This window comes from Chroicocephalus ridibundus, chromosome 3 (genome assembly GCF_963924245.1).
Source record: "Chroicocephalus ridibundus chromosome 3, bChrRid1.1, whole genome shotgun sequence".
Taxonomy (NCBI): domain Eukaryota; kingdom Metazoa; phylum Chordata; class Aves; order Charadriiformes; family Laridae; genus Chroicocephalus; species Chroicocephalus ridibundus.
In genome coordinates this window covers 129,356,859-129,381,591 of record NC_086286.1, presented here as the reverse complement: position 1 = coordinate 129,381,591, position 24,733 = coordinate 129,356,859, and the positions used below count along the sequence as shown (strand labels likewise).

Below are 24,733 nucleotides of genomic sequence, written 5' to 3'. Positions count from 1 at the left end.
CCGCCGCGCTCGCCTGGGCCGTGGTCAGTGCGGCCCCCGCCGGGGCGATGGGCCGTGAGCAGCTCCGGGGGTGGGGGGGCAGCAGTGGGGCTTTATTGGCAGCAGGGCTGGGGGGGGGTATGTGTGGGGTGTGTGTGTGCGGGGGGGTGTGCGCTGGGTGCAGGGGTGCGTAGCGTGCACGGGGGAAAGGGGGAGCGCCTGTTCCTGGCACGGGGCACACACAGCTCAGACGATGCCGTCGAAACCCTCGATCCCGCATTTCTTGCCGGCGATGCGGCAGCCGAAGGTGAGGGCGTCCTGCAGGCTCTTCCCTGAGGAATGGTGGGGGGCGGGTGGGGTGGGGGTCAGGCTGAGCTGGGATGGGCCATACTTGGCCATGGCATGGCTCTGCGTGGCCCGGCACAGCCCGTACCGGGCTGTGCCGGGCCACGCAGAGCCATGCCATGGCCATGCCGTGCTCACCTTCCGCCAGCGCGAAGATGACGGCGGCGTTGAAGGTGTCGCCGGCCCCCAGCGTGTCCACCAGGGTCTCCGGGGGGAAGGCGTCCGAGTGCACCAGCTCCCCGTCGGGACCCACGGCGTCGGCCCCCGCTTCGGCCCAGGCGCAGATCAGGGTGGCCCTGGGAGGGATTGGGGGGGGTGTGTGTGTGTGTGGGGTGTGTGTGGGGTGGTGGGTTCGGCCGTGCCCACCCCCCAGGAGCCATCCCGCACCCTGTCCTACCCCGGCTGCACGCGGTGGCGCAGACCCCGCAGCGCCTCGGCGGCCGAGCGGTACCCGAAGTGCTGGGCCAGGTCCTTGCTGATGAACACCTGCGGGAGAGGGGCTGGCACGGTGGGGGGGGGGGGCGCATCCCCACACCCCCCAGACCCCCACCCCCCCCCCCCTTCCTCCCCACTGCGGCACCCCCAGTACCCCGACTGTGCTCCCCAGGCCCCCACCATGCGCTGCTCTGCCCCTGCACGGGCTCTGCCCCCCACCCCCGCCCTCCATCACACCCCCCCCGGTACCCCAACTGCGCCCAGCCCCCCCCCCCGGCCCCAAACCCTGCACCCCCGCCCCGGGTGCTCCGACCGCCCCGTACCGGGATTCCCAACTCCCGGCCACGCCCCCCGCCCCTTAGCTCCGCCCCCGCCCCTTAGCTCCGCCCCCCAGCCCTAGGCCCCGCCCCAATCCCAACCCCCGCCCCTTCATATCTTGCCCGCCCGGTCCGTGGCCCCACCCCCAGCCCCATCCCCGCCCCTCATTGGTTTACACCCCCCCGGAGGCCCCGCCCCCCGCCCCTTTCGCATCCTGCGCGCCCAGTCCCTGGCCCCGCCCCTGGCCGTTGGCCCCGCCCCCTCCGCAAAGGGCAGCCCGGCCCTGGCCCCGCCCCCAGCTCCCAATCCACGCCCCCTCATTGGTCCGCAGCCCCGAGGCCCCGCCCCCGTCCCGCACCACGTGTCCCAGCGCCATGAGCGGCAGCAGCTCCTCCCGCGGCTTCTCCACCTCCACCGAGATGCGGACGCGCTCCCCGGCCGGGCGGCTCTGGTTGTGCCGCTCCACCCGCCGCACCATGGCCGCCTGCTCCCCCGCGTTACGGGCCTGCAGCACACCGCCTGGCACCGGCACCGGCACCGCCACCCACCCCCGCCCGGCGCCGGGGGTCCCCCGCGCCCCGCAAACCCCCACCGTGGCGTCCCGGCCCCGGCCTCACCTCCCAGTGGATCCACTTGTACTGGGAGAGGTCGACCCGCTCGAAGTCGCGGGCCGTCACGTCGGGCAGGTTCCTGCGGGGCGGGGGTCAGGCGGGGCGGGGGGACACCCCCACCGCAGTGCGGGGTGCGCCCGGTGCCCGGGGGACCCCCACTGCATCATGGGGGGTGCCCCAGCTGAGCCCGGTGCCCGGGAGCCGGCAGGGGGACCCCCCACCGCAGCGCAGGGTGAGCCTGGTGCCCGGGGGTGGGGGTCGGGCAGGGGGACCCCCCACCGCAGCGCGGGGTGAGCCCGGGTGAGCCGGTGCCCAGGGGCGAAGGGCAGCCCCGGGGCTGCGGAGGGCTTGGCGCCGCCCCGGGGCAGAAGTCCCCACGGCGGGGGGGGTGGTGGGCACCGCCCGGGTGAATTATTAATAATGGCGCATCCGGACCCTGAGATGGACTCAAAGGGCAGCGCGGTGGTGGCCAGGCCAGAGCTGGCGGGGCCAGCAATGGCCAGTGGCGGCCAGTGGCCCCTTCGGCCATCAGCTCCTGTGAGCGTGGCTGGCCCTTCGCCAGGGCGAGGTCTGCGGCTGCCCACCGGCACCGGCACGGCCACGGGCGCGCTGTCCCGGCACGGCCACGGGCGCGCTGTCCCGGCACCAGGCAGCTGCCAGGTGCGGCGCGGGGCGTCCGTCCATCCCCCGAGCCCGCAGCCGCGCGGGGATGCCACCGCCAATCACGGCCGCGGCAGGGGGTGATTGGGGGCTGCGGGCACGATTGGCGGCAATTGTGTGTGCAGAATTACGGGAATCACCCAATCTGGCACATGGGACCCCCCGGCAGCGCAGCGCGGGGCCGGCACCGGCACAGCCTCTGCCAGACCCCCGGGGTGCGGGGCGCAGCCCCCGGCGGCTGGGGCAGGGAGGGGGCCGTGGGCCCGGGCCGGCCCAGCCGAGCGCTGCCCACCGGCGATTGGGGCCGGGGCTGGCGCCCTTACGTGTCGTAGAGCACGATGGTCCGGGAGCCGCTGGCGGCACTGACGACGCAGCAGGCGCAGGGCACGTCCCCGCGGGGCTGCCAGGCCACGTGCGACACGTCCACCCCCCGGCGCCGGAAATCCGCCACAATGAAACTTGGGGGGGACAGAGAGCGGGGTGAGGGGCGCACGCACCCGCCGGCGTGCAGGATGGTGCGGGTGCCCCGGCTGGCGCTGGCGATGACGATGGAGGCGGGCAGGCGGCCGGCGGGCTGCCGCACCGCGTGGCGCGCGTCCACCCCGTAGCGCCGCAGGTCGTCCAGGACGAAGCTGCCGGCGGGAGAGACGCGGAGGGGCCGGCGGCAGCGTCAGGGCCCGGGGTGGCCCCCGGACCCCGCCACTAGCCCGGACCCCCCACCCCCCACCCCCACCCCACTTACTCGGCGGCGTGCCCGGGGGCCAGCGAGCCCATGAAGGCGCAGGGGGCTCCCAGCAGCGCCAGCACCGTGCAGGAGTTGGAGGCGTTGCCACCCCGCTGCCATCGCTGCGACACGCACCTGCGACGCGGAGGGACCTGGGCACCGGGATGGCCACGGGGGGGGGGGCACCGGGGGTGGCTGAGGGGGGACCGGGGGGAGCCCCGGGGGGGGGCAACAAGGTAGGAACCGGGGGGTCACCAGGGGGCACCGAGGCGGTTCCCGCGAGATGGGGGGGGACCCCGGGGGAGGCATGTGGGGGGGAATCGGAGGAGGGGACCGGGGGGACCCCCGGGGTGGGGTAACGGGGGAGGCACCAGCGATGAGGACCAGGGGGGCACCGGGGGCGCTCACCGGGGTGGGGGGGGGGGGCACCACGGGGGAAGTCACCGGAGGGGGGGGGTGTCAGCGGGGGGAGTGACCGGGGGTGCTGACCGGGGTGGGAGGGTGACCGGGGAGCCCCGGGGGGGTGTCGGGGCCGTGCCGGTACCTGGTGTCGGAGTCCTCGGCGGGGAAGGCCTCCACCACGCTGATGACGTCCAGGCACACCAGCCCCACGCACAGGATGCGCTTCTCGCCCGCCGCCATCCCGCGCTCCCTGCGGCCGCGCGCCGCGGCCACGCCCCCGGCCACGCCCCCGGCCACGCCCCCGGCCACGCCCCCGCCACTCGCGATGGAGCGGGGGCGGGTGTGCGGGGCGGGGCGGGGCGCGGGGGCGCGTTTGGGTGCTGTTTCGGGGGGCGGGTTGGGAAGCGCAGGTCGGGGTGCGCTCCGGCAGCACGACGGGGCGCGGGGCGGGGCGCGTGTTAAGTTTGGGGGCAGGTTTGGGGGCAGATCTCAATGCAGGTGGGGGTGCGGGTCGGGGTGCGGGTCGGGAAGAGGTCGGGGTGCGGGCGGGTGTTGGGGTGTGGGTGCAGGTCGGGGTACGTGCTGTGGTTCTCTCGGGGCGCAGGTCGCGGGTTCACTCGGGGCGCGGGTCAGGTGCGTGTTGGGGTGCGGGTCGGGATGTGGTTTGGGGGCAGGTGGGGGGGCAGGTGGGGGTCAGGCTGGAGCGTAGGGTTGGGTTCACATTCGGGTGCAGATTTCAGCGCAGGTTGGGGTGCAGGTGGTGGGGTCGGGTCAGGGTGGGTGTCTAAGGTTAAGTTTGGGGTGCAGGTTGGGAAGAGGCCGGGGTGCAGGTCGGTGTTGGGGTGTGGGTGCAGGTCGGGGCTGGTCTGGGTGAAGACTCGGGTGCAGGTCGGGTACATGTTGGGGTGCAGGTCAGGGCTAAGGATTGGTGCAGGCTGGGGTGCAATTTGGGGTGCAATTTGGGGTGCAGGTCTGCGTTCCGGTGTGGGCATATGTCGGGGTGGGTGTTTAAGGTTAAGTTTGGGGTGCACGTGGGGGTGAAGACTGGGAAGAGGTCGGGGTGCGGGTCAGCGTTGGGGTGTGGGTGCGGGTCGGGGTGCAGTTGTGGGTGCAGATTTGGGTGGAGGTTGGGTACATGTTGGGGTGCAGGTCTGGCGGCACATCGGGGTGCAGGTGGGGGTCAGGTTGGGTGAAGGTCGGGGTGCGGTTTGGGGTGCAGCTGTGGGTGCAGGTCAGGGTTAAGGACCGGTGCAGGTCGGGGTGCAGGTTGTGGTTCGGGTGTGGGTATAGGTCAGGGTGCATGTTTAAGGTTAAATTTGGGGTGCGGGTTGGGAAGAGGTCGGGGTGCAGTTGTGGGTACGGATTTGGGTGCAGGTCGGGTACACACTGGGGTGCAGTTGGGGGGGGTCAGGTTGGGGGGCAGGTCAGGGTTAAGGATGGTTGCCGGTTGGGGTGCAGATGTGGGTACAGGTCAGGGTGCACGTTTAAGGTTAGGTTTGGGGTGCAGCTCTGGTGGGGGTCAGGGCGGGGGGTCAGGGTGCAGGTTGGGGTGCAGTTTTGGGTGCAGATCAGGGTGGAATCTGGGTTGCGGGTTTGGTCGCAGTTCTCGGTGCAGGCCGGGGTACGTGCTGTGTTTGGTCGGGGTGCACTCGGGCTGCGGGTCTGCGTTCAGCTCGGGGTGCGGGTTTAAGGCGCAGTTTGGGATGCATGTTTGGGTGGAGGTGGAGGTGGAATTTTGGTTGCAGTTCCGGGTGCAGGTCGGGGTGGAAGCAGGTACACGCTGCGGTTCGCTGGGGGTGCGGGTTGGGGTGCGGGTTGGGTTCGGGGTGTGGGTGCATGTTTAGGGCGCAGGTTGGGGTGGAATTCTGGTTGCAGGTGCGGGTACATGCCGTGTTCACTCGGGGTGCAGGTCCGGGTGTGGGTCGGGGTGCGGGTCTGGGTGGATGCTGGGGTGCACTTGAGTGCGGGTCTGGGTGCCGCTCTGGGTGTCAGTCGGGTGCGGGTTACGGTTAAGTTTGGGTTGCAGGTGTCAGGCGGGGGTCTGGGGGCAGGTCGGGGTTGGGGTCTGGGCGTATGTTCACGGCGCAGGTTTGGGTGCGGGTTGGGGCGTAATTTTGCGCGCAGGTCGGGGTACGTGCCGCGTTCGCTCGGGGTGCGGGGCCGGGCGCGGGCAGGTGCAGGGCGCGGGGCCGGGGCAGCCCTGGGCGCGCCGCGGGGCCGGTTAATGTGTGACGGGCGCGGGCGGGGGCGCGGGGCCGGGGCGCGGCGGAGCGGCAGCGGCGGCTCAGGTAGGGCCCGGTGCGGGCTGCGGGGAGCGGGGCTGAGCCCCCGGCGCGGGGCGCCCGGTTCGGGTCACCGTGTCCTCACCCACCCGCCCCGCGCCCCGGGCCGGGGGCTGCGGCGGGGCTCCCCCGCGCCCCCCGGTGCCGGCGGCACAACCTTTGCTTGGAGCGGGGAGCGCCCGGGCGCGGCGCCCGTGGGAGCCCTCGGCCGGGACAGACCCCGCTTGGGGCCCGGACCCCCCCCGGGACCCCCAGCCCGCTCCCGCCGCGCTGCCCCCGCAGCCGGGACGTGGGGTACGGGGGCGGGGGGGGGCGGGCGCCCGCAGTCACAGGGCGCTGGGTGTCCCCGAGCCCACCCGGGCCGACTCAGGGCCGGCAGCACCGCGGCGGGACCCCCCCCCCACAGCGGGGACTATCCCCCCCTCTGCCCCGGGGGCTGTTCGGGGGCGGGGGGGTCCCGGGCGGGGTGGGGAGTGATGCCGCCCTGCCCGCGTCCCACCCCCCCAGGGCGCGGGGATGGACGAGCGGCTGCGGGAGCTGCGGCTGCGGGAGGAGCGGACCTTCCTGAGCAGCGTGGAGCGGGGGGGCGCGGCCGAGCAGCCCCCCGGCCGCCGGCACAGCCGGGCCCCCGCCATCGTCCCCGAGCCCCTGCCCAGCGACGCCGCGCTCCGCCTGCCCGGCAGCCCCACGTCCCGCAGGTACCGCCGGGGACCGGGGCGGGGGGGGGGATCCCGGGGGGGGGGGTAGGGGGGGGCGGCCGGTGCTGCCCTACCCGTGCCCCCCCCCGCCCCGTGCCCCCTCCTCAGGGACCGGGAGCTGATCGCGGAGGCGGTGGGACGCAGCCAGTTCCTGCGGCGGCTGGGCGAGGGCTGCCCCGAGGCGCTGGCCCGGAGCCTGGCCCCGGTCCGGCACGGCCCCGGTGACACCGTGCTGGCCGAGGGCGACGAGGGCACCGCCATGTACATCGTGGCAGGTGGGGGCGCGGGGGGCGGGGGGGGGTGTGTGTCACCGGGTGGGGGCTGTGCACCGGGGAGGCCTCGTCCGCCGCGTGCCGGGCTGCGGCACACGCGTGTGCCTGCGTGCGCCTGTGCGCGTTGGGCCGCAGAACACCTGTGTGCCCCTGGCTGGGGGGTCGCGGCACACGCCCGTGCCCCTGCGTGCCAGGCTGCGGCACACGCGCGTGCCCGCGCGCACCCACGCACGCGTGCACCCATGGCAGGGGATGCGCCCCCCCCGTGTGCGCGTGTGAGGCCGCCCGCTGCAGGGCAGCCCCGCGCGTGCACCTGCGCGTGTGTGTGCGTGTGCACGCGTGCATGCACGGCCACGCGTGTGCGTGGCGCCGTGTCTCGGCAGAGGGCCAGCTGAGCGTGAGCCAGCACGGCCGGCAGCTCCGCACGCTGGGCCCGGGGGACGTCTTCGGGGAGCTGGCCATCCTCTACCACTGCAGGCGCACGGCCACCGTGCGGGGTGAGCCCCCCACCATCCCCCCGCCCCCCCCCCCGGGGCCCGTGTCACCCCCGGTCCTGTCCCCCCTCGCTGACCCCCCTCTGCCGCAGCGCTCGGCCCCGTGCGCCTCTGGGCCATCGACCGGCAGCGGTACCGAGCCATGGCCACCAGCCACGCCAAGCAGCGGCGAGCCGAGCTCCTGGGCTCCCTGCGGACGTGAGTGGGGCCTGGCCCCACGGCAACCACCCAGCCCCACACCCTGACACCACCCCCCCAACCCGGGGGGCGCCGGCCCCTCCTGTCAGCCCCCCACCTGCAGGGCCCCCTCCCAGCCCCCGCCCTGTCTCAGCAGCCCCATCCCCGTCCCAATTCCCGTCCCCGTCCCCATCCCATCGTGGTCCCTGTCCCCATCCCCATTCCCATCTCATCTCATCTCTACACTGTCCCTGTCCCCATCCCATCCCTGTCCCTGTCCCTGTCTCATCCCCCTTCCTGTGCGCATCCCCATCCCTGTCCCCATCCCCATCCCATCCCCATCCCTGTCCCCGTTCCCATCTCATCTCTTCCCAGTCCCTGACCCCATGGCCATCCCCATCCCCATCCCCATTCCAATCTCACCTCATCCCTGTCCCCATCCCCATTCCCATTCCCATCTCATCTCTTCCCTGTCCCCATCCCCATCCCCATCCCCGTCCCCATCCCATCCTTGTCCCTGTCCCCTTTCCCATTCCCATTCCCATCTCATCTCATCTCTACCCTGTCCCTGTCCCCATCTCATCCCTGTCCCTGTCTCATCCCCCTTCCTGTGCTCATCCCCATCCCCGTCCCTGTCCCTGTTCCCATCTAATCTCTTCCCAGTCCCTGACCCCATCCCCATCCCCATCCCTATTCCAGTCTCACCTCATCCGTCCCCGTCCCCATCCCCATTCCCATCTCATCTCTTCCCTGTCCCCATCCCCATCCCCATCCCTGTCCCCATCCCATCCCCGTCCCCATCCCCATTCCCATCTCATCTCATCTCTTCCCTGTCCCCATCCCCATCCCCATCCCTGTCCCCATCCCATCCCTGTCCCCATCCCCATTCCCATCTCATCTCATCTCATCTCATCTCATCTCATCTCATCTCTTCCCTGTCCCCATCCCCCATTCCCATCCCCATCCCTTCCCTGTCCCCATCCCCATCCCCATTCCCATCCCCATCCCATCCCTGTCCCCATCCCCATTCCCATCTCATCTCTTCCCTGTCCCCATCCCCGTCCCCATCCCATCCCTGTCCCCATCCCCATTCCCATCTCATCTCATCTCTTCCCTGTCCCCATCCCCATTCCCATCCCCGTCCCCATCCCATCCCTGTCCCCATTCCCATTCCCATCTCATCTCATCTCTTCCCTGTCCCCATCCCCATTCCCATCCCCATCCCCATCCCCATCCCATCCCTGTCCCCATTCCCATCTCATCTCATCTCATCTCTTCCCTGTCCCCATCCCCATTCCCATCCCCATCCCCATCCCATCCCTGTCCCCATCCCCATTCCCATTCCCATCTCATCTCTACCCCGTCCCCCTGCCCATCCCAGTCCCTGTCCCTGACTGTTCCCCCCTTCCCGTGCTCATCCCCATCCCCGTCCCCATTCCCAATCCCTTTCCCCACCCCTGGGCTGGGCTCCAGGAGCGCAGGCAGGGCAGGGCGCAGGCAGGGCGCAGGCAGGGCGCGGGGGGTGCAGCCCGTCTGTCCCCGTCCCCAGGGTGCCGTGGCTGCGGGAGCTCTCGGAGCGGCACCTCCACAAGCTGCTGGACGCCATGGAGGAGGTGGGTGGGCGCACGACCCCCCCCCAGGCCCCCCCCCCCCCCCCCCCCCGGGGGGTGTCCCGGCCGTCCTGGGACGGCCGGGACACCCCCCGGGGGGGGGGGGGGGGGGGCCTGGGGGGATTTGAGGGGTTGTCCCTGCCCCCCCCGCCCTGCTCCTACCCCAGCCCCCCCCCCCGCAGTGCACCTTCGCGCCCGGTGACGTCATCATCCGCGAAGGGGACGAGGGGGAAAACTTCTACATCATCCTGAAGGGAGAGGTGGGTGCGGGTCCCCCACCCCCCCCACCCCCGACCCCTCCCCACCCCCGGGTCCCGCTGCTGACCCCCCCCCCCCCCCGCCGCAGGTGCGAGTGACCCAGCGGGCGGGGGGGCGGCAGAAGCTGATCCGCGTCCTGGGCGCCGGGCAGCATTTCGGGGAGCTCTCGCTGATGACGTAGGTGGCCCCCCCACCCCCCCCCCCCGACACCCCACCCCCCCACACCCCCCCCCCCCCCTCCATGGACACCAGGCCCCCAGGGACACCGACCCCCCCACCCCCCCCACAGAGCTCCAGGGACACCGGGACGGCCCTGCAGTGACTCCCCCCCCCCCCCGCAGTGACCCCTCCACAGTGACACCCCCCCCCCCGCGCAGTGACACCCTCCCCCCACGAAGTGACATACCACCCGCAGTGACCCCCCTTCTGCAGTGACCCCCCCAAACTGACCACCCCCCCCGCATTAACCCCCTTGCACTGACCCCCCCCCGCAGTGACCCCCCCGCAATGACCCCCACCGAAGTGACACCCCCCCCTTGCAGTGACCCCCCCCCTGCAGTGACCCCCCTGCAATGACCCCTCCCAAAGTGACACCCCCCCCTTGCAGTGACCCACCCCTGCAGTGACCCCCCCCCGAAGTGACACCCCCCCCTTGCAGTGACCTCCCCCGCAATGACCCCTCCCAAAGTGACACCTCCCCCTTGCAGTGACCCCCCCTGCAGTGACCCCCCCCGCAATGACCCCTCCCAAAGTGACACCTCCCCCCTGCAGTGACCCCCCCCGCAATGACCCCTCCCAAAATGACACCCCCCCCTTGCAGTGACCCCCCCCTGCAGTGACCCCCCCTGCAATGACCCCTCCCAAAGTGACACCCCCCCCCGCAGTAACCACCCCCGCAGTGACCCCCCCCCGAAGTGACACCCCCCCCTTGCAGTGACCTCCCCCGCAATGACCCCTCCCAAAGTGACACCCCCCCCGCAGTAACCACCCCCGCAGTGACCCCCCTCCCCTCCAGTGGCAGGATGGGGCCCGTCCCCCCTCACCTGCGCCAGCGCCCCATGCACCTCTCCCCCCCCGTTGCACGCCGCCATGCTCCCCCCTCTCCATACACCCCCCATCTCTCCCGGCCCCCCCCCCCGTGACCCCCCTCTTCGCAGGAACAGCCGCCGGACGGCGTCGTGCCAGGCCCAGGGACACGTCACCTGCGTCACCGTGGCCAAGGAGTGGGTGTCCCCCGTGTCCCATCTCCCCCCGGCCCTGCCGGACCCTCCCACCCCACTGACCCCCCTCTGCCCCACAGCGACTTCCTTGAGATCAGCCCCTTCTGCCCCCGGCAGCTCCCGGAGCCGTGAGTGTCCCCAGGACCCCCCGGGACCCCCCAACCCCTCGTGGACCTCCGGGCAGCGCTCGGCTCCGTGGGGAGCCCCCGGGAGACCCCCGGGGGGGGGATGGGGGGCAGGGAGATGGGGGTGTCTGGGGTGGGGGTGCCTGTGCCGTGGCCCCGAGCGGGTGCTGGGCTCTGCGGGGGGTGGGGGGGCCCATCCCGGGCACTCTCCTGCCCCCCCCCCCCCAGCCCCACAGCTGCTCACTCCGGCAGGGCCCCACTCAAGGTGACCCCCCCCCATGGACCCCCCTGCCAAGGCAGCTCCGTCCTGGCCCCACACATGGGGCTGGGTCCCTGAGGCCCCCGCGCCGTCCCTGGGGGCTGTGGGGAGGGGGCTGTGGGGAGGGGGCTGTGGGGTGCTCGGGGCTGAGTGGGGGCTGCCCCACTGCCCCCACACCCCCGGCTCCTGCCCACCCCAGAGACACGACAGAGACGGAGGGACCAGGACCCGAGGAGCCAGAGCAGTGAGTGTGGGATGGGGTGGGGATGGGACAGGATGGGTTGGGATGGGGTGAGGATGATGATGGGGATGGGGATGGGATGGGATGGGTTGGGATGGGATGGGATGGGATGGGATGGGGATTGGGATGGGGATGGGATGGGATGAGGATGGGGATGGGATGGGGATGAGGATGGGTTGGAATGGGATGAGGATGATGATGGGGATGGGATGGGATGGGGATGAGGATGGGGATGGGGTTGGGATGGGATGTGGATGGGGATGGGTTGGAATGGGATGGGATGGGGATTGGGATGGGGATGGGTTGGGATGGGATGAGGATGATGATGGGGATGGGGATGGGGATGGGATGGGATGGTTATGGGATGGGATGGTTATGGGGATGGGTTGGAATGGGATGGGACGAGGATGGGATGGGGATGGGGAGAGGATGGGATGGGGATGGGATGGGGATGGGGATGGGATGAGTCCTGGCTCCTGGCCCCCAAGGCATGGCCGTGGGTTGGCAGTGGAGGGGGACAGACGAAGTCGACCAAGTCAACCGAGTCGCCCTGTTTGGGGGTCCCCAGGGTCAGTCTGGGTGACACGGGGTCCCTGCTGTCCCTCTGGGTGCTGCAGTGTCCCCGTGGCCCAGCCTCATGGCTCCAGCCCGGTACTGGTGGGTCCGTGAGGTCGGACCCGTCTCTGTCCCTGGGAGCTGGGGGGGCCCTGGGCAGGGTTGGGGGTCGGCAGCCCCCCGGCGCCGGGGCGGGAGCTGCAGGGCTGTGGTCCGCACCCGCAGGGGCTGGGGGTCCCCGAGCCTGCGGCAGCCCCCGGCGCCCGCGCGGCTGGAGGACCTGGTGGCCGTGCGCTACGAGGAGGGGCAGCAGCAGGGCCAGCGCGTCGTCCTGGGCACCGGCGGCTTCGGCCGTGTCGAGCTGGTGAGAGCCGGCCCCTGGCCCCCAACCTCCCCCTGCCGCGGCCGCCGGCGCCCATCCCGGCGCCCATCCCGGTGCCCACGGCCGCCCGCGCCCAGGTGCGTTGCCGGGAGCGTCTCTTCGCGCTGAAGCGGATCCGCAAGGACTGGGTGGTGCGGACGCGGCAGCAGGAGCACGTGCGCACCGAGCGGCGGGTGCTGGCGGGCAGCCGCAGCCCCTTCATCGTGGGGTGAGAGCGGGGCGGGGGGCGGCGGGGGGGCAGCGCCGGGGTGGGGGTAGTGCTGGGGTCCCGCCGACCCCTCTTTGCTGGCAGGTTTTTCGCACGTTCCGGGACGGGCAACACGTCTACCTGCTGCTGGAGTTCTGCCAGGGCGGCGAGCTGTGGACCAAGCTGCGCGAGAGGTGGGGGGGCCGGCGGCGAGCGCGGGGGTGGATGGCTGTGCCATGCCGTGCCGTGCCGTGCCGTGCCGTGCCACGCCGTGCCACGCCGTGCCATGCCGTGCCATGCAGCCACGTGTCCCTGCCGTGCAGGCGCTGCTTTGAGGAGCCGCTGGCCGTGTTCTGCTGCGCCTGCGTGGTGGAGGCCCTCGAGTACCTGCACGGACGCGGCATCGTCTACCGCGACCTGAAGCCCGAGAACCTCATGCTGGACCGGCGCGGCTACGTCAAGCTGGTACCGTGGCGGCAGCCCAGGGAGGGGGCAGCGGGGGTCGAGGTGGGGGGCGGGGGGGGGTCTGCGCTGGCTGACGGCGCCGGCGGGCGCAGGTGGACTTCGGCTTCGCCAAGGAGCTGGGGCGGGGGGAGAAGAGCTTCTCCTTCTGCGGGACCCCCGAGTACCTGGCGCCCGAGATGCTGCGCCAGGAGGGCCACGACTTCGCCGTCGACTTCTGGATGCTGGGCATCCTGGCCTTCGAGCTGCTGGTGGGCAGGTGAGTACGCACCCCCCCACACACCCACCCCGGGGCCGCCTGGGACCCCCCCCGCCCGGCGAGTGCCCACCTCCCGCGCCCCGCAGGCCCCCCTTCCACAGCGCGGACCCCCGGCAGATCTACAGCCGCATCCTGGACGGCGTCTTCTCCTTCCCCGCCTTCCTCGGGGAGGCCGCCTGCTCCCTCATCAGCAAGCTCTGCAGGTGGGGGGTACGGGGGGGGTGCCCCGGGCAGGGCCGGGAGGCACCTGGGTGCCCCGGGGGCATCACGACACCCTGGGGTGCGGGGAGGGGGGGTCCCCCCGGGTTCATCGCCGCACCCTGGGGTGCACAGAGGTCCCCCACAGGTGCGTCGTCACAGCCCTGCACCCCAATGTCCATGGGGGGGGGTGTCCCCCGGGTGTGTCACCGCACCCCGGTGTCCGGGGAAGGGGGGGTGTGTGTCCCCCGGGTACGTCGCTGCACCCCGGTGTGTGGGGGGTGCCGGGGGTGTCCCCCCCATCCCCTGCCCCCCCCATCCCCTTGCAGGCGCCGTCCAGGGCAGCGCCTGGGGAACACGGCCAGCGGCATCCGCGGCATCAAGAAGCACAGGTAAGGGCCGGGGGGGGGGGGGGGCGGTTGTGGGGGGGTGGGGGGTGTCTGTGCCCCCCCCGGCCCCTCCTGCAGCCCCCTCGCATCCCCCCCCCAGGTGGTTCGGAGCCCTGAAGTGGCAGAAGCTCTCGCTGCGGCAGCTGGAGGCGCCCACCCTGCGCCTCATCAAGGAGGTGAGGGGGGGGTCGTGTGGGTGCTGGCGGCGGGGGGGGGCTGGAGGAGCTCTGACCCCGTGTGTCCCCCCCCACCACCACCCAGGGCCCCCCCTACGTCAACTTCAAGCGTTTCTCGGTGGACCGCACGCCGGCGGAGGACGAGTTCTCGGGCTGGGACGAGGATTTCTGAGGGCAGCGGGACCCCCCCGGCCGTGCCCCCTCCCCTGCGACGGGGCGACACCGTGGGGGGGCAATAAACGGCGGCGCGGGGGGGTGGTGGTGGGGGGAAGGAGCCGGAGCCGCGGGTACAAAACCCGGTGCCGCGTCTTTATTTCGTGGGGGGCATTGGGGGTCCGGGGGCGGCGTGGGGGTCCGGGGCGGGCGGTGTGGGGCACGGTTGCGCGGTGGTGGGGCAGTGAGGGCCAGGGGGTGCTGATAAATAACGGGGTGGGGTGGGGGGGTCCCGCTGGGGCGAGGGGACCCCGGTGGCACTACGGCTCCTCGGCGTCGTAGAGCAGGGCCCCGCTGAAGAGGGTGAGGGGCTCGTCGGGCGCGTGGGCCAGGCGCCCCGAGACCAGGTCCACGCAGAGCGTCTCGCCGGCCGCCAGCGGCAGCAGGAGGCTGAAGACGCCGAGAGCCCCGGGGCTGGGCTGCAGGGCGGCCACCGGCTCCTTCTCCAGCCCCTCGGGCTGGAAACCCGCCGAGTCCAGGCGGGCGATGCCCTGGTTGGAGCGGGACAGCACGGCCTCCAGCTTCTCCCCCTTGTGCCCCGTCAGCACCGCGCTCACCAGGTACCGGCCGCTCACCGGTGCCGTGAAGGTCCCTGCGGCGGGCGGCGGGCATCAGTGACGGCGGCCACCCGGAGGTCTGCGCCCCCAGGATCCCCCACTGCACCCCCTGGGGACCCCCCGCCCCACGGCCGTCATCGCACCCAGGGTCAGTGAGCAGTTTGGGTGGGAAGGGACCTTAAAGCCCCCCCAGGGCCACCCCCTGCCCTGGGCAGGGACACCTCCCACCAGCCCAGGTTGCTCCAAGCCCCGGCCAACCTGGCCTTGAACCCCTCCAGGGATGGGGCAGCCACAGCTTCTCTGGGCAACCTGGGCCAGGGGCTCACCCCCCTCACACCAAAGAATTTCTTCCCAATATCCCATCTCAATCTCCCCTCTTCCAGTGTCAAACTGTCCCCCCTCGTCCTGTCGCCACAGGCCCTGCCAAACCGTGCTTCACCCATGACCATGCAGCCCCCACCCGCCCCACAGCCCCATCCCACCCCGTAGCCCCACTGTGCCCCACAGCCCCACCCCGCCCCACGCTCACCCGTCTCGGGGTCGTAGGCGCCGCCGTCGTTGAGCAGCACCTGGTCGAAGGGGACGGTGCCCGGCTCCGCGCGCTGGGTGCTCAGGGCGGCCGAGAAGGCGACGCGGGGCACGGACCCCGGCTCCCCCACCTCGCCTGGGCACCGCGTCAGGACGGGGCACCCCGGCACGGACACCCCCCCCCCACGGCACCCCCAGCCCAGCAGCCGCCGCCCCCGACCCCCCCAAACCCACCCCTTCGCTGTGTCCATCCCCCCCCCAAAACCGTGTCCCCCCCACCGCGCCCCCAGCCCCTCTGCCCATCACCCCAGGGGACCCCCCCCAAACCCACACCCCCCCACACTCCCCTCACCCCGGTGCCCCCCCAGCTGCCATTGCAGTCCCCCAGACCCCCACTCCAAGCCCCCTCATCCCCCAAGCCCCAGCCCCACAGCTCCCCCTCCCCAAGCCCCCACAATCCCCAGCCTCCCCCCCGGCCCCCCCCGGCCCCCCAGCCCTACCTCTCTCTCCTGGCAGCCCTAGGGGGGAAGGGGAGGAGGCGGCTGCAGGGCCGGCGTGGGGCAGGACCCCCAGGGACAGGGTCCGGCCACGCCAGCGCTGCCCCATGGCGGGGGACGGGGCACGGAGGGGGCTGCTCTTACCGGGGGGGCCCATGGGCCCTTCTTCGCCATCCTTGCCGGGGGGCCCGGCGGGGCCGGGGGGGCCCATCTCGCCCATGGGGCCAGGGGGTCCAGGGGGGCCGGGGGGGCCTGGAGGGAGGATGGGGTTAGAGCTGCCCTGGCCCCACAGCCCCACGCCGTGAGCCCCCACGTACCCAGGACTTGTGTCCCCATGTCCTCATGCAGCCCCACAGCCCCCCAACGTGAGCCCCCATCGCTCGTGTCCTGTCCCCACACCCCACAGACCCACGGCTTGTGTCCCCATGGCTTGATCCCCCACATCCCCATGGAATATGTCCCCCACAGCTTGTGTCCCCACGCAGCCCCATAGCCTGCAGCCTCTTCTGTCGCGGTGTCCCCACACCCCAACACCCCCAGACCCCCACAGCTGTGCCCTCATGTCCCCACACACACCCCCCCCCTCGCCCTCCGGTGACCCCGTGTCCCCACATCCCCATGTCCCCCGTGCCTCCGTGCCTCCGCCATTGGCCCCGGGCACCACCCCCGCAGCCCTGCGCCCCCCAGCCCCATGTCCCCGTGTCCCCGTGTCCCCACATCCCAGTGCTTCCGCCATTGTCCCCAAGCACCGTCCCTGCAGCCCCGTGCACCTCAGCCCCCTGCCCCACGCCCTCGTGTCCCCACGTCCCCACATCCCCGTGCCTCCGCCATTGTCCCCGCAGCCCTGCGCCCCCAGCCCCATGTCCCTGCGCCCCCACGTCCCCACCATTGTCCCCAGGCACCGTCCCCGCAGCCCTGCTCCCCCCCAGCCCCACGTCCCCGCGTCCCCACATCCCGGTGCCTCCGCCGTTGTCCCCCCAGCCCGGTGCCCCCCTGCCCCGCGCCCCCGCGCACCGGCGTGCTCCCGCTGGGCGAGGCGCAGCAGCTCGCCGCGCAGGTGCTGCAGGCTGGCGTTGAGGGCGCCGAGCCGTCGCGGGAGCTGGGCCTGCAGCGCCTTCTCCAGCAGCGCCGCCTGGTCGCGGGCCGTGCCGTTCAGCTCCCGCACCGCGCCCCACAGCCCGGCCACGTGCCGGCCCAGCCCCTCGCGCACGCCGCGCAGCCCCCCGGCCACCGCCTCCAGCTGCTCGCAGACACCCTCCAGCTTGGCCACGCGCGGCTCCAGGCCGGCCGGGCACCCCCCGGCCCGCGCCAGCTCCCGCGCCAGCCCCTCCAGCCGCTCCTCGCTCTCCGCCTGCCGCGCCGCCGCCGCCTCCGCCGCCTGGTCCAGCTCGGCCACCACGCGGTCGGTGATGGCGCCCAGGTGACGCTGGCGGGCGTCCTGCTCGTCCAGGGCGTCCTGCAGCCCCTGCACCGTGGCGTTCAGCCCGCTCAGGGACAGCAGGGCCGCCGCCAGCTCGCCCCGCAGACCCCGCAGCTCCCAGGGCGAGATGCCGCCGAAGACGCCGAACCCGTCCAGCGGCGGCTCCTCCGTCTCCATCATCTCCAGCTCCAGCTCCGGCTCTGGCGCGGCCTGGCCGGGCCGGGGCTGGCGGCAGGCGGCGGCGCAGTCCTCCACCTGGGCCCGCAGCCGCTCCAGCTCCCCGTCGGGCAGCGGGGCGCAGGGCTGGGAGCAGCGGCCGCCGCTCAGACCCCCCAGCTCGGCCTCCAGCCGCCCCGTCCGGTTGCGGAGCTGCTCCAGCTCCTCCTCCGCCAGCGCCCCCCCGTCCCGCAGCCGCCCCAGCGCCTCCCCCTGCGCCCCCAGCAGCTCCCGCAGCTCCGACGCCTCCTCCCGCAGCTCCCGCAGGCTCCCGGCCAGCCCGTCCCCGCCGGACCCCAGCTGCCCCTCGGCGTCCTGCAGCCGCCGCTCCAGCTGCCGCAGGAGGGGGACGAGCTCCTCGTCCCGCCCGTCCCGGCCGCCCGCCGTCGGCTGCGGGGCTGCGGGGCAGGGCTGGCCGCAGCGGGCCAGCAGCCCCTCCAGTTGGGCCAAGCGGGCGCCGCGCTGGGCCCCGCTGGCCGCCAGCCCCTCCACGGCGCGGCTCAGGTTGGCCAGGCGTCCCGGCAGCCCGCTCTGCCGGCCCTCGGGCTCTGGGGGCCAGGGCCCGGCCCGCGAGGCGTTCAGCCGCCCCTCCAGCTCCGTTAGCCGCCGGGCCAGCACGAGCCCTTGCCCGCCGGGCCCCGCCGCCGCCGCGGGCAGCCCCTCCAGGCGCCGCTCCAGCTCGGCCAGGCGCCGCTCCAGCTCGTCCGGCGGCGGCTGCGGGGCGGCGGGGGCCAGGCGGCTGCTCAGGCTGCTGATGTGCCGCTGCACCGTCTCCACCGCCTCCCGGTTGCGCTGGTCCACCGAGCCCACCAGCTTCTCCAGCGCCCGCATGCGCTCCCGGTCCTCGGCCGCCTGCCGCCGCAGCCCCTCGGTGCCGGCCGCGCAGGCCGCGCACGTCTCCTCCAGCCGCCGCTCCAGCTCCTGCAGTGCCGCCGCCGACGGCGCCGTCACCGGGCCCTCCCGGCCGCCCTCGGGCCGGCGCAGGCGGGTCTCCAGCTCCTCCAGCCGCCGCTGGACCTGGCTCAGCGCCTCCCGCACCTCGGCGGGGGCGGCCGCGTCGGCTGGCTGCTGGCCCTCGGCCGCCCGGTGTGGGTGCTCCGCCGGCGGCTCCCGCCCGGCCCGCAGCTCCTGCACCTCCTCGCTCAGCCGGCGGACCTGCTCCTCCAGCCGACGCACCTTCTCCGCGTCCCCGCCGCCTGCCGACGCGACGCACCGCGCCGTCAGGGCTACGGCCGGGCCACGGCTGCCCTGCCGGCGCGTCCCCCCGCCCCACCGGCCCTACCTTCGCCCCCCAGGCCGCTGAGGGGGTTGCCGAAGCCGGAGAGCGTGGGGCGTCCGGGCCGGGGCCGGGGGCGGGCGGTGGGCTGCGGGGGCGCGGGCGCGGGGCCCTCGGCGCAGTCCTCGCCCGAGTAGCCCTGGCAGCAGCGCCAGGCCAGCTCCGACACCGTCCTCTGGGCCACCTTGTAGCGCGGGCGCAGGAAGCTGCGGTACCTGCGGGCGGAAGGGACCCTGCCGCAGCCGGCGGGGGGCGGGCGGCAGCCCCCGGCTGGGCAGGGGAGGGGGGGGCCGGGCGCTGGGTGGGGGTCCCGGGGGTGTTGGGGTGGGGGGAGCCCTGCCCACACCCCGACGGGTTCCCCGCTCCCGGGTCGTGCCGGGCCCCCCCCGTACCGCGGCGTCGGGCAGCCGGGAGCGAAACCACAGACAGGCCGCGGTCTGGCCCCCCCCCGCGCCCGGCCTCTTGCTCAACCGCCGAGGCCGGGGGGGCTGCCCCTGCCCACCCCCAGCGCCGGCATCGCCCCACGCTGACGGCACGCAGCCCCACGCGCGGGGGTCCCGGCGTGCGCCTTGCGGGGGGCTGCGGCTGGGCTGGGGGGGACACGGTCGCCCCCCTGGCACCGCTCGAGGCCGCCCGGCTCTTACGAAAAAGTAAACACAACCCCGGGGTGGATAAACAGCAGCCGCGGTGGCCGGGGGGGGCGGCGGGGCCACGGCCCGACCCGGCTCTGCTGGGAGACCCCGGAGCCCCCCAGCCCCGTCCCCCCCGTCCCCCCCGTCCCCACTCACGCCAGGACGCGGGGGCACTGGAGCTGCCCCCAGGCGCAGGGCTGGTAATCGGGCTTGACGAAGCTCTCGACGCCGTCCTCCACCACGCAGCTCACGCTGCGCGTCACCACGTAGGCACACCAGTTCCTGCGGGACGGGGTCAGGGCACCCACCCGGCACAGCCACGGCGGCCCCGCCACCCACCGAGCCCCCTGGCACCCACCGAGCCCCCCGGCACCCACTGGGACACACCCCCCCGCCCCCAGCTCGCCCCCACACTCGCCCCACCGGTAGCAGCCGTCATGGCCCAGTGCCGTGGGGTTAATGGGCCGGATCCTGCCCCACGGCGCTGCCCTGCCCGGCCGGCCGTGGTGCCGGGTCCCCCGGTGACACCGCTGGAGCGGCCGCAGCCCCCAGCCGTGGGGCAGCCCCCGGTTCGGGGTGGCCGGGCAGGGTTTGGGGTGCCAGGAACCCCCGTCACGCCTGCCCCACGTCCTGCCCCATCACCGCCCTGCGTGTCCCCTGTCCCCTCTGCACTGGTGGGGCAGGGGCAGCCGGGGCAGCCACCCCCCGGCCATTGTGCCCCCTACCAGGACTCTGCAACTGGGGGTCAGCCGCCCCCTGAGCCAGAGCAGACGGCGGGGGGATGGCGTCCCTCTGGGGCACCCCTCCCCCCCACCCCCCACCCCCACCTCGGGGATGGACCCCAGCCCCACGGCGGGAGCCCCCAGCCTGGCCCCACAGGCTACAGGGACCCCAGCCCCACAAGCTGCAGGGACTGTGACCCCATGGCGTGAGTCCCCATCCCGGCCCCACAGGCTGCAGGGACCCCAGCCCCCCAGGCTGCAGGGACTGCGGCCCCATGGCGTGAGCCCCCAGCCCGGCCCCCCAGGCTGCAGGGACCCCGGCGCAGCCTTATATGGTCTGAGCCCAGAGCCTGGGACCCAGCCCCAGCCCCAGCGCCCCCAGCCCCACACCGAGCAGCCCCCGGGCAGCCCCCCAGGGAGCAGCCCCCCGGGCCCCCCGTCCCCCGTGGCAGGCGCTGGGCTGCGGTGGGGGGCCCGTAGCCGCGGCCGGTTCCCGTCAGCCCGGCTGGTTCCCCTCAGGCCCCGGCTGGATTCCAGCTCCTCCCCGGGGGCCGCCGGGAATTCCTGCGCCGACCCACGGCCCCCCCTCGCTCCCTCCTTCCCGGCCCTTCCCGGCCCCACTATATCCCCTCGGCCCCACAACCATGGGATCTGGGACACCCTCCCCCCGGGCTGCGCTGGGGTCCCACCGCCCGGGACTGGGGATGGCCGTGTCCTGGGGATGGGATGGGACTGGGAAATGGGATACGGGATGTGGGAAATGGGATATGGGGTGTGGGATATGGGATGGGGATGGGAAAAGGGATGGGGATGGGATGGGACAGGAGCCCTCCCGAGCGGGCAGGGCATGGGGACGGCTCCCTGTGCCCCCCCCGAGCGCAGGGAGGGGCCGCTGTGCCCCCCAGTCCGTGGGGACGGGTTGCTGTGCCCCATAGTCCGTGTGGAGGGGCCGCTGTGCCCCCCAAACCGTGGGGAGACCCCGCTGTGCCCCCAAAGCCGCAGGTAAATGCTCAGCACGTCCATGCCCCAGCGCGGTGCTGTGGGGCTGGGGGTGCCTGACCCACGCCCCCCCTTCCCGGGCAGCCCCACGCCTGCAGCCAGGTCCTGCCGCCCCGCGTCGGGGTGCGGGGGCTGCCGTGGGGCCGGCGGTGGGGAAGGGATGGGGCAGGCGCCGGCTGCGGCCGTGTCGGTGCAGCTCCCCCGACACGGCCACGCTGCTGCGGTGAGAGCGTGACCCCCAACCCTGCCGTGGGGCCGCCCCCCGGCCTGTGCCCCCCGACCCATGGGCACAAGCTGCCCCATGGCCCCTGGCACGGGCAGGGATGGGGCCGGGGATGGGGTGGGTGGGTCGGACCCCCACCAGGGCGCACGGTGCAGGCGGATGCTGCGGCAGGACCAGCCCCGGCCCCCCCCTGCCCCAAACCCGGCACACGCACCCCCTGCCTCACACCGGCTCTCGCCCTCGCCCCGGCCCCTCCGGCTGCCCCATGGGTGCCCCCATCCCCGGCCCCATCCCCGGCCCCTCCACGTGCCCCGTCCCGGCCCCTCGCAGCCCCCCGTCCTCTCCCCGTGCGCCCACCGCCCGCTCCCACCCGCCCGGGGTGACCGGGGGGGTGCAGCCCCCCATCAGCCGCGGAGCCCCCAGCGCCGTCCCCGTCACGGCAGCACCCGCGGGGTGGGTCCCGCACCCCTTGCCGGCGTCGGCATGTGCCGGTGCCCGGTGGGTCGGGGCGTCGGGGATGGGGGCTCACCCTGCTCCCCCCGGCGTGGCCCCGTGGCCACAGCTCCTACCTGTGCCGGCTGGCAGCCCGGGCAGCGCCGTGGGCCGCGGCGGGGCCCTGGGGGGCCGTGGCCTGGCCGGGGCTGAGCGGGGCGGCCCCCCCGGTGTAGAGGCTGTAGCGGGGGGGGAAGTTGGCGGCCAGGGCCTGGGCGGCCAGGAGGCACGGCCAGAGCCAGGGGGCCATGGCACCGCTCGGCGTGGCACGGCGCGGCACGGCGCGGCTCGGCCCAGCTCAGCAGCACCGGTGGCGTCCCGTCGCGTCCCCGTCCCTCCGGCTCTGCGCGGCGCGGCGTGGCTCGGCGTGGCTCGGCGTGGCTCGGTGGCTCTGCCCTCCCCTCGGCCGGCCCCTCGCCGCCAGAGCCGCCCCGGCGCTGCCCGACGGCGGGGTCCCCGGGGCCCCCCGCTTCCTGCCCGGCCCGCGCAGCCCCCGGCGCGCCACGGCCTCCGCCGGGCACCGCGGCCCCCCCGGCCCCCGCCCGCCACCCGCCACATCTGCTTCTCGTTAGCGGGGACGGGAGGGAGGGACGGGGAAAGCCAGAGAGGCCGGGACGGGGGCCAGGGCTGCCGGCGGCCAGAACGGCCGCCACGGTCCCCCCCCCGGCACCGCACGGCCTCGCGCGGCCACCCGCGCCTGGCACGGCCACGGACCCACATGGCACCTCGCTCCTGGCACGGCCGCGGCCCCCTGTGGCGCCCCCGTGCTCCCCGTCCCCGGCTCGGGGCTCCCTGGGCCCTCGGGGCGGCCCATGGCACTGGGCACAGCCGGGACGGGTCCCTGAGCCCCGGCACACGGCAGCCATGTGCCCGGCACGCGGCGGCCCACCCTGACACGGGCCCATGCTGGGTGGCACTGCCCCACCGTGGCAGTGCCAGTGTCTCCGTGGCAGGTGCCATGGCCCCACCATGGCAGCACCGGCGTCTCCATGCCACGTGCCATGTCCCCACCATGGCAGTCCCGGTGCCCCCGTGCCAGGTGCCATGTCCCCACCCTGGCAGCACCAGTGTCTCCATGCCACGTGCCGCATCCCCACCGTGACAGTGCCAGTGTCCCTGTGCTGGGGTGCCATGTCCCCACCGAGGCAGCGCTGGTTCCCCTGTGCCAGGGTGCCACATCCCCACCATGGCAGTGCCGGTGCCCCTGTACCGGGCTGCCATGTCCCCACCGTGGCAGCGCCAGTGTCCCCGTGCCGGGTCCAGCCCTGCCCTGACGCCGCCGGTGCCGTGCTGGGGCCAGGGTGCCACCAGGCTCCCACGGGGAGCTGGCGGTGACACCGCGGCCACCCCACCGTGGCCGTGACACAGCGGCTTCCCCGCGGTGATGTAAGAGCCTGCGGTGACGTCACAGCCTGGCCCCGGCCCCGGGGTGACGTCAGGGCCTGGCGGGGCGCGGGGCCGGTGTGGGTTAAACACAAACAGCTGGCGGCAGCTGGGGGCGGGGGGGCGGGGGGAGGGGCGGGGGGGCTGGGGCTGAGCGTGGCCCGGGCTGGCCCCAGGGGGATGGTGTCACCCCCGGGGCGGGGGGGGGGGGCCGTGGGGGGCCATGGGGGGGCTGTAGGGAACAGTGGGGGCCATGGGGGGGTGTGGGGGTGGCTGTAGGTGTCCGTGGGGGGGCTGTGGGGGGCCATGGGGGGGCCGTAGGGGACAGTGGGGGCCATGGGGGGGTGTGGGGGTGGCTGTAGGTGTCCGTGGGGGGGCTGTGGGGGGCCATGGGGGGGCTGCAGGGGACAGTGGGGGGGCCATGGGGGGGTCGTGGTTCGGGGGGGGGATGTTGGGGTCCATGGGTGTTGCAGGGGACAGTGTGCGGCCCCGGGGGGGCCATAGGCGGGGCTGTAGGGGACGTTAGGGGTTTAGTGGGGGGGCTGCAGGGAACAGCGGGGGCCATGGGGGGGCGTGGGGGTGGCTGTAGGTGTCCGTGGGGGGGTTGTGGGGGGCTGTATGGGGCGGGGGGGGCCGTGGGGGGAGTTGGGGTCCATGGGGGCTGCAGAGGGCCGGGGGAGCCGCGGGGCGGGGGGCGCTGCCGGGGCGGGGCCGTGCCCGGGGCGGGAGGTCAGGCCCGGCCCGGCCCCGGCCCCGCCGCCGCAATTAGCAGCTGTAATTAGCGCGGGCCGCCCCGGGGCTGCCCCGCTCCGGGCTGCCCCCGCCCCCTGCGGCCCCGCCCCCGCGCTCGCGCCCGGCCTTGTATGGCGGCGGCGGCGGCCGGGGGGGGGCGGGGCGAGCCCGGCCCCGCGGCCACAGACCGGCCGCCGTGACGTCACGGGGTGGCCGGGACCGGGCCGTGACGTCACGGCGGAGCCGCAGGCGGTCATGACGTCACCTCCTCCCCAGCCGTGCCGCCCTCCCCCAGGCCTCGCCCCGTTGCCGTGGCGACCCCTCTGCCCCCGCCCCTCCCGGCGTGCCCCGCGCCCGGAAGTGGCGCGCGGCGGAGCGAGAGACGTGGCGGCGGCGGCGGCGCGTGAGCGCGGGGCCCGGGACCGCGGGGGGGGGGGGCGGGGGGTGGTGTCGGTGTGTGCGTGGGGTCCGGGGGGGGCAACCCGCGGTGCCAGGCCGCAGCGGGGTGCGGGGGGTCCCGGGGGTGGGGGTGAGGAGGGTCGGGTCTGCTCGGGGAGGGCCCCGCCGCAGCGGACCGCCGGGGGGGGGGGGGGGTGTCCTGCCCCGGGGGGGTCACCGGGGGGATGGGTGTCAGCGGGCGTGGGGCTGAGGGGCGCCGGGTCTGCCCGGGGCTTCCCCGCCGCACTGCGGGGTCCGGGCTCGGCCCCGCCGTCCCAGGCCGCAGCGGGGTGCAGGGTCTCCTGCCCCGGGGTGTCACCGTGTGTCCCCCCCCCAGGATGATCACGGACGTGCAGCTCGCCATCTTCGCCAACATGCTGGGGGTGTCGCTCTTCCTCCTCGTCGTCCTCTACCACTACGTGGCCGTCAACAACCCCAAGAAGCAGGAGTGAGCGAGGGACGGCGGCGACACCCGCGCCGGGATGACACCCGCACCGGGATGACACCCGCGCCGGGATGACACCCGCACCCCCCGGCTCCGCTGCCCCCCCGCCCCCCGCGCCATGACCTGTGGGGTCCCGGCCCTGCCGGTGCCACGCAGAGGCCGGAGGCCGCGCTTCTTCCAAACCACCTTTAACGGAAACACGATGATACAAGACCAAACCGTGTGACGTAAAAATCTCTCCC

At 74.4% G+C, this 24,733-nt stretch overlaps 4 protein-coding genes across 6 annotated transcripts; 2 read left to right on the top strand and 2 right to left on the bottom strand.

The window, feature by feature from the left end:
* Nucleotides 1-77: 77 nt before the first annotated feature.
* On the bottom strand, nt 78-3,778 carry KHK (ketohexokinase). Of its 3 annotated transcripts, none has more exons than XM_063330827.1 (8): nt 3,617-3,777; nt 3,091-3,207; nt 2,846-2,980; nt 1,695-1,767; nt 1,436-1,582; nt 722-810; nt 463-620; nt 78-311 (listed from the first exon to the last, which is right to left on the bottom strand). In XM_063330827.1, the coding sequence occupies exons 1-8, from the start codon at nt 3,712-3,714 to the stop codon at nt 226-228; spliced, it is 903 nt and encodes a 300-aa protein (XP_063186897.1). In that variant the 5' UTR covers nt 3,715-3,777; the 3' UTR covers nt 78-225. The 3 variants fall into 3 exon arrangements, with proteins under 3 accessions (XP_063186897.1, XP_063186896.1, XP_063186898.1); XM_063330826.1 differs by lacking the exon at nt 2,846-2,980 and adding an exon at nt 2,672-2,806 and having other exon boundaries at nt 3,617-3,775; XM_063330828.1 differs by lacking the exons at nt 2,846-2,980; nt 3,091-3,207 and adding an exon at nt 2,672-2,806 and having other exon boundaries at nt 3,617-3,778.
* Nucleotides 3,779-5,030: 1,252 nt separating this feature from the next.
* Nucleotides 5,031-13,938, top strand: LOC134513717 (cGMP-dependent protein kinase 1-like). The gene is made up of 20 exons (XM_063330829.1): nt 5,031-5,247; nt 6,264-6,454; nt 6,563-6,729; nt 7,110-7,223; nt 7,313-7,418; nt 8,947-9,010; nt 9,190-9,267; nt 9,354-9,442; nt 10,423-10,488; nt 10,566-10,613; nt 11,069-11,113; nt 11,891-12,029; nt 12,125-12,257; nt 12,341-12,428; nt 12,558-12,699; nt 12,792-12,955; nt 13,042-13,158; nt 13,483-13,545; nt 13,643-13,718; nt 13,804-13,938. The coding sequence occupies exons 1-20, from the start codon at nt 5,182-5,184 to the stop codon at nt 13,888-13,890; spliced, it is 2,043 nt and encodes a 680-aa protein (XP_063186899.1). The 5' UTR covers nt 5,031-5,181; the 3' UTR covers nt 13,891-13,938.
* A 115-nt stretch (nt 13,939-14,053) lies between these two features.
* On the bottom strand, nt 14,054-21,873 carry EMILIN1 (elastin microfibril interfacer 1). The gene is made up of 8 exons (XM_063330831.1): nt 21,571-21,873; nt 19,214-19,339; nt 18,432-18,640; nt 16,528-18,345; nt 15,658-15,765; nt 15,517-15,534; nt 15,018-15,152; nt 14,054-14,523 (listed from the first exon to the last, which is right to left on the bottom strand). The coding sequence occupies exons 1-8, from the start codon at nt 21,741-21,743 to the stop codon at nt 14,192-14,194; spliced, it is 2,919 nt and encodes a 972-aa protein (XP_063186901.1). The 5' UTR covers nt 21,744-21,873; the 3' UTR covers nt 14,054-14,191.
* Nucleotides 21,874-23,876: 2,003 nt separating this feature from the next.
* On the top strand, nt 23,877-24,709 carry OST4 (oligosaccharyltransferase complex subunit 4, non-catalytic). The gene is made up of 2 exons (XM_063330824.1): nt 23,877-24,011; nt 24,384-24,709. The coding sequence occupies exon 2, from the start codon at nt 24,385-24,387 to the stop codon at nt 24,496-24,498; it is 114 nt and encodes a 37-aa protein (XP_063186894.1). The 5' UTR covers nt 23,877-24,011; nt 24,384; the 3' UTR covers nt 24,499-24,709.
* The last annotated feature ends 24 nt before the right edge of the window (nt 24,710-24,733 follow it).